Raw genomic sequence first — 8,154 nt, 5'->3', positions numbered from 1 at the left:
TTCATCACCTAATATTTTTGTTATCCTCATAACCTTACTCTTTCCTGTATTCACTTTTAATTTTCTTCTTTTGCATACCCTACCAAATTCATCCACCAATCTCTGCAACTTCTCTTCAGAATCTCCCAAGAGCACAGTGTCATCAGCAAAGAGCAGCTGTGACAACTCCCACTTTATGTGTGATTCTTTATCTTTTAACTCTACGCTTCTTGCCAAGACCCTCGCATTTACTTCTCTTACAACCCCATCTATAAATATATTAAACAACCACGGTGACATCACACATCCTTGTCTAAGGCCTACTTTTACTGGGAAATAATTTCCCTCTTTCCTACATACTCTAACCTGAGCCTCACTATCCTCGTAAAAACTCTTCACTGCTTTCAGTAACCTACCTCCTACACCATACACCTGCAACATCTGCCACATTGCCCCCCTATCCACCCTGTCATTCGCCTTTTCCAAATCCATAAATGCCACAAAGACCTCTTTAGCCTCATCTAAATACTGTTCACTTACATGTTTCACTGTAAACACCTGGTCCACACACCCCCTACCTTTCCTAAAGCCTCCTTGTTCATCTGCTATCCTATTCTCCGTCTCACTCTTAATTCTTTCAATAATAACTCGACCATACACTTTACCAGGTATACTCAACAGACTTATCCCCCTATAATTTTTGCACTCTCTTTTGTCCCCTTTGCCTTTATACAAAGGAACTATGCATGCTTTCTGCCAGTCCCTAGGTACCTTACCCTCTTCCATACATTTATTAAATAATTGCACCAACCATTCCAAAACTATATCTCCACCTGCTTTTAACATTTCTATCTTTATCCCATTAATCCCGGCTGCCTTACCCCTTTTCATTTTACCTACTGCCTCACGAACTTCCCCCACACTCACAACTGGCTCTTCCTCACTCCTACAAGATGTTATTCCTCCTTGACCTACACACGAAATCACAGCTTCCCTATCTTCATCAACATTTAATAATTCCTCAAAATATTCCCTCCATCTTCCCAATACCTCTAAGTCTCCATTTAATAACTCTCCTCTTCTATTTTTAACTGACAAATCTATTTGTTCTCTAGGCTACCTTAACTTGTTAATCTCACTCCAAAACTTTTTCTTATTTTCAACAAAATTTGTTGATAACATCTCACCCACTCTCTCATTTGCTCTCTTTTTACATAGCTTCACCACTCTCTTAACCTCTCTCTTTTTCTCCATATACTCTTCCCTCCCTGCATCACTTCTACTTTGTAAAAACTTCTCATATGCTAACTTTTTCTCCCTTACTACTCTCTTTACATCCTCATTCCACCAATCGCTCCTCTTCCCTTCCGCACCCACTTTCCTGTAACCACAAACTTCTGCTGAACACTCTAACACTACATTTTTAAACCTACCCCATACCTCTTCGACCCCATTGCCTATGCTCTCATTAGCCCATCTATCCTCCAATAGCTGTTTATATCTTACCCTAACTGCCTCCTCTTTTAGTTTATAAACCTTCACCTCTCTCTTCCCTTATGCTTCCATTCTCCTTGTATCCCATCTACCTTTTACTCTCAGTGTAGCTACAACTAGAAAGTGATCTGATATATCTGTGGCCCCTCTATAAACATGTACATCCTGAAGTCTACTCAACAGTCTTTTATCTACCAATACATAATCCAACAAACTACTGTCATTTCGCTCTACATCATATCTTGTATACTTATTTATCCTCTTTTTCTTAAAATATGTATTACCTATAACTAAACCCCTTTCTATACAAAGTTCAATCAAAGGGCTCCCATTATCATTTACACCTGGCACCCTAAACTTACCTAACTTACTTATATATATATATATATATATATATATATATATATATATATATATATATATATATATATATATATATATATATATATATATATATATATATATATATATATATATATATATATATATATATATACATATATATATATATATATATATATATATATATATATATATATATATATATATATATATATATATATATATATATATATATATATATATATATATATATATGTCGTGCCGAATAGGCAGAACTTGCGATCTTGGCTTAAATAACAAAGCTCATCTTGCCATATAGGACAAGTGAAAATTTGTGTATGCAATAATTTCGCCAAAATCATTCTGAACCTAACGAAAAAATATATATTTCACTGTGTTTGTTTAGTATTAAATTATTGTAAACAAATCTAAAATATATTTAGTTGGGTTAGGCTAAAATAAATTGCGCTTGTTATAGTAAGGTTAGGTAAGTTTTCTAAGTTCCTTTTGGTGCAAAATAATAATTTTTTACATCAACACTAATGAAAAATATATATCTTTAAACGTATAAGAGAAAATTTTAGAAAGGACTTAATTTTAAATGAGTTCTTGCTAATTGGCCAGTTTTACATATTCCGCACGACATATATATATATATATATATATATATATATATATATATATATATATATATATATATATATATATATATATATATATATATATATATATATATATATATATATATATATATATATATATATATATATATATATATATATATATATATATATATTTATATATATATATGTCGTGCCGAATAGGCAGAACTTGCGATCTTGGCTTAAATTGCAACGCTCATCTTGCCATATAGGACAAGCGAAAATTTGTGTATGCAATAATTTCGCCAAAATCATTCTGAACCTAACGAAAAAAATATATTTCACTGTGTTTGTTTAGTATTAAATTATTGTAAACAAATCTAAAATATATTAAGTTGGGTTAGGCTAAAATAAATTGTTCTTGTTATAATAAGGTTAGGTAAGTTTTCTAAGATTCTTTTGGAGCAAAATTAAAATTTTTTACATTAACATTAATGAAAAAAATGTATCTTTAAACGTATAAAAGAAAGTTTTAGAAAGGACTTAGTTTTAAACGAGTTCTTGCTAATTGACCAGTTTTACATATTCGGCACGACATATATATATATATATATATATATATATATATATATATATATATATATATATATATATATATATATATATATATATATATATATATATATATATATATATATATATATATATATATATATATATAACTCGTCATCAGAGTACACAGTATTGCATCCACAACGTTAGTACTGTGTACTCTGAAGCCGATTTTGCAGGTTTGAATCCTGCTGTGGACTGAGATAATTTAAATCTTAAACTTAAGATCTTTCACACACTCTGTGCATCGTCACTAGCTATGCAATGTTGCAAGACTAGCAACACATAGTAGGGGAAAATTCTCTTAAACGTTGGACCATGTCACAGTAGAGTTTGGGTGCCAATCCACTACTCAGCCACCTCCACCCGTCCCCTGTCTTCTCTTACGGGAGAGGGGAGGGAAGAGCCTCAGAAGTTTACAGGAAGAGAGTTGCGGAATAATAAGGAATACCGGTAGTCAACCCTAAACCGCATTCAGTCGACATCAGCTGATCTAGTGGTCATATGGAATCAATTTACCTAAGTTGTAAGTACACCCACATAGTCAGGCTTTATGTAAATTTACAATAATACAAGAAACAGTTGTTCCATGTGTCACTCTATACAACTGTACGTCAGAGAATGAGGGTGACACATAATTCTCATAGTATAGAATATTTAGACTTCGCAGAACAAGCGAATTATTTACATATATTAGAGAGAGATGATAACAAATTACCCTAAGATTAAGTCAGTATTATTGGTGTGAGTGATGTCTAGTATGAGTCCCCGGCAGGTGGTTCTAGTGTCGCCCCACAGCCCCTGGAGGAGCTTGTCCTGGAGCAGCTGGTCCTGGAACAATACCTTCCCCGCTTCCACCAGCACCCGACTCTTCACCTCCTCACTCAGCCGTCTGTGAGGCATAGAATTTTTGCTGTTACACACCTGAGATATTACTGGGAGAAAAAACCACCTTCCCTCTACCACGGGACCACACATTCCATATGCAAATTGTATCAGTAAAAATAAATTCGTTACGTAATAGGCTTCTACAAAGTTTTATGTTATCGTTGTCTTGTTGAAATCTACAGCTGACAAAACAGTGGATTTTTTTTTCAATTAATGTGCAGTCATTTGGTAAATATACACTAAATATCATTCATAGTTTTTGAAAAAAAATATGTACTGAAGAAAGTTGGTTTTTGCTAATGCAAATCACCTGAGTATGTTGGTGGTAATGAGTGAGTGAGATGTGGTGGTGATGAGCACCAGGTGACACCCACTGAGATGGTGATCAACCACCTGACCCACCATCACGCCCACTTTCTCCACGGCCCCAACCAAATCCACGCTCATCTGCTTCACGGCTCCTCCCACATCCAGGGCCACCTGCATACCGGCTCCGCCTACTTCCTGACTACTTACAGGAGCTTCGCCCACCGTTACAGCTGCCGTTGTTAACGCTAATACAAGGTACCCAAGTAATATCATCATCTCCTGTAAAGTAGAGAGATGGTCACTCTATAATACTAGATTTCTGAACTCCTTTAAATTCCTCTTCTAATTTCGTTGGCTCTAGACAGCAATTATCGGGAAAACAACTTGGACTGTGTCATAAGTTGACACTGTCAGTAAAAACATTCTTTCTTTCAGATTTTCTGAAAAGAAATTTTTGAGGAGATGATCTTGATTCAAGGAATTAAACTAACCCTCCAATTCTCTGGATCAAATCGGATTTAACTCCCATCAGAATACATGGAAAGTGAAAAGGCATTTTGATTTGCTTTTTATTTGGTTGAGGCAAATAGATAGTTGAGGATCTTGTGGTGTTGTGTAATCCTATTTCCAACTGAGCAACAAATTGAACTGGGAACTAATGAACTCTGTCTCATTATATCTTGAAGAATGAGACACATGTGTAACATCTGAGTGTCTTCACGTGTAGATGTTCCGCCTTGTAGTTTAATGTCCTGTGTAATATCTTCTGTAAATGTATAGAACTGTAAAGTTATATATTGTATAATGATAGTAAAACTCACTTCAATATAAATATTAATTTATTAATGCAATAAAAATCACATTCAATTGGTAATTTTCAGGGTAGAGTTATGGTATTTAGACATTGCATCAATATGTATTAATTTTAAAATATATAATTATTCATGGAAGATTTTGGGCAATTTATAAATAATATTTTGAACATAAGTGAGATATAAAAATTATTTTAGACTTAAGTCAGAAATTTACAGGAAGAAGAGTATCAATTAATAAGGAAGGTCTTGCATGTTTACAAACATTTGATTCTATAGGCCTACCTTTTTTGAGTCAGCAAGTTGCAGAATATTACTGGGTAGGCCTACCTTAGTGAGAGCGTAACATAAACCAGTCCCAAATGTTATACGAGAAGTCTCGTCCTTGTATACATAAAATTTATATAGTTAATGGATGGTTAATGAGGTTCAGAGCTTGTCAGCTACACGAGGATCACTAAGGCTGCTTGTCAGCTACACGAGGATCATTAAGGCTGCTTGTCAGCTACACGAGGATCATTAAGGCTGCTTGTCAGCTACACGAGGATCATTAAGGCTGCTTGTCAACTACATGAGGATCAATAAGGCTGCTTGTCAACTACACGAGGATCATTAAGGCTGCTTGCCAACTTTTCACCACCAGTCAAAAATATATTAATACCTACGTAAGGGATTTACACAATCTGTAGCAAAGTAATCGCTAAGAGACATGCACCTCACAGTGTATATATCCGTACAATTCGTTCGATTTGTAAAGATATTTATGGCTTCTCTCTCTCTCTCTCTCTCTCTCTCTCTCTGTCTCTCTCTCTCTCTCTTGGGTTAAGGCTTACTAATATATGCTCAACTATTCTTTTATAGAATTATTTTTAATTGGAGGCTTTGTAATTCTCTAAACACACGTTGTTATTTACGCACACACGTGCGTAAATAACAACGAATTTTATACACTTAGCAGATACTTCATTCAGTGCAAGTGGGTAAAAATCAATTCATATTCCTACAATACTTTAATCGTTATACCTTATCAACAGGAGTAAGTTTGGGAAATGCATTCCTGAATAGGTACTGATATAGACTCTCGGGAATAACACAACCACTTGGGAAGTGCGTGTAGTTAAATTTGGAATTTATAGCCAGTGATTCAGTAAAGTTTGGATCTGGTGAATATTCATCCCAAAGGTTTAGTCGAGTACTTCCGATATAGGGCTTCGTACACAGAGTTCCATCCTCCTCCCATCGTCTGATCCACCGATACACCGTGGATATGCTTGCTCCTGATCTGGTGGATATTTCCCGAGCTGGGATTCCACACTGCCACATCAAAATGATCCTCATACGATCAGAGGGTAACACAGCCTTCCTCGTCAGCCGCCTTTCCATGTATGAGAGTCTGCCAAACAAGACCGTAGTGGGTATATAGGAGATTGATTTCAATTTATACCATATCAATATATTAAAAAATGGTATATAGAAAATTTGGAATATTTCGTCTTTAAATGAATGTGCTCCATAGGTTCTCTGATAATTTGGCCAAATACTTTAGAGTAAATACTCTCTGCCGCAGTAAATTATGAAAACGTCATTGCAATGTCAGTAAAGCGAGCAAAGTTTATTGAGTACTTGAAGTATTTCAACCTCGAATAAACATGAGAATCAGTAAACAAGGAAAGTTATCCCTGGAAAACAGGACAAAAATACTTTATGACTTACAACTGTTAAATACTAGGGGAAAGTGGTTCCAACTCGCTCATAACTTACCCTTTCCAAGAACGGGAGGGGCAGTAAACTGCGCTAATTATTCCAACTGAAGAATAATGGATAAAATAAGGATATTTAAAAGTATATCTATAAGCGTTAAGAGCCCATGGATTTTCAGCACTTTCCTTTAAAATATAAAATAAATTACGAATCCCCCCCCAAAAAAGAACTTTCTTGAGATTATATTAGCTGCACTATGAGCGGACATCTTGTCCTTAAAAGAGACATACACCATGAGAAAAGTAACTAACCTTGAACACGATACTGAAGCAGCGATACGAAGTCTCGCCGAGGTGATGGCCAAATAATGCTCGCTCGTGTGTGTGTGTGTGTGTGTGTGTGTGTGTGTGTGTGTGTGTGTGTGAGTGTGCGTGTGGGTGTATTCACCTAATTGTACTCGCCTAATTGTGGCTGCAGGGGTCATTACTCAGCTCCTGGCCCCGCCTCTTCACTGACAGCTACTGGGTCCTCCCTCTCCCTGCTCCATGACCTTTATCATACTTACTTAGTCTTAAAACTATGTATGGTTCCTGCCTCCACTACATCGTTTGCCAGATTGTTCCACTTCCTAACAACTCTGTGGCTGAAGAACTACTTCCTAACATCACTTTGACTCATCTGAGTCTCCAGCTTCCAATTGTGACTCCTTGTTTCTGTGTCCCATCTCTGGAACATCCTGTCTCTGTACGCCTTGCCTATTCCACGCAGTATTTTGTATGTCGATATCATGTCTTCCCTGACCCTCCTGTCGTCGGCCCGATTTCACTTAACCTTTCTTCGTAGGACAATCCCCTTAGCTCTGGAACCAGCCTTGTTGCAAACCTTTGCACTTTCGAAATTTCTTGACGTGTTAGACCAGGTGTGGGTTCCAAACTGGTGCTGCGTACTCCAGTATGGGCCTGACGTACACAGGGTATAGTCTTGAACGATTCCTTACTGAGGTACCGGAACGCTATTGTCAGGTTTGTCAGGCGCCCATATGCCGCATCAGTTATCTGTTTAATGTGTGCTTCTGGCGACGTACTCGGTATTATACTCACCTCTAGATCTTTCTCCTTGAGTGAGGTTTGCAGTCTTTGGCCGCCTAGACTATACTCTGTCTGCGGTCTTCTTTGCCCTTCTCCGATCTTCATGACTTTACATTTGGCGGGGTTAAATTCTAGGAGCCAGTTGCTGGACCAAGCGTCCAGTCTGTCCAGGTCTCTTTGTAGACCTGTCTGGTCCGCATCTGATTTGATTCTCCTCATTAACTTCACATCATCTGCAAACAGGTACACTTCTGAGTCTATCCCTTCTGTCATGTCATTCACATATACCAAGAATAGCACTGGTCCCAGGACTGACCCCTGTGGGAC

The 8,154-nt window shown here is 36.7% G+C and overlaps 1 protein-coding gene across 1 annotated transcript in view; it reads right to left on the bottom strand.

The window, feature by feature from the left end:
* Positions 1–6,421, bottom strand: part of LOC128695305 (glutamate receptor ionotropic, delta-2-like) — a 14,511-nt gene extending 8,090 nt beyond the window's left edge. The window contains exons 1-3 of the mRNA XM_053785808.2: positions 6,062–6,421; positions 4,228–4,505; positions 3,748–3,921 (exon numbers count right to left, since the gene is read on the bottom strand). Coding sequence (XP_053641783.2) covers positions 3,748–3,921; positions 4,228–4,505; positions 6,062–6,421 — 812 coding nt within the window. The remainder of the gene's footprint in view (positions 1–3,747; positions 3,922–4,227; positions 4,506–6,061) is intronic.
* Between the last annotated feature and the right edge of the window lie 1,733 nt (positions 6,422–8,154).

Source organism: Cherax quadricarinatus, chromosome 50, assembly GCF_038502225.1.
Source record: "Cherax quadricarinatus isolate ZL_2023a chromosome 50, ASM3850222v1, whole genome shotgun sequence".
NCBI classification, from domain to species: domain Eukaryota; kingdom Metazoa; phylum Arthropoda; class Malacostraca; order Decapoda; family Parastacidae; genus Cherax; species Cherax quadricarinatus.
The sequence above is the reverse complement of the archived record's forward strand: the minus strand, read 5'-3'. Positions and strand labels throughout refer to the sequence as shown.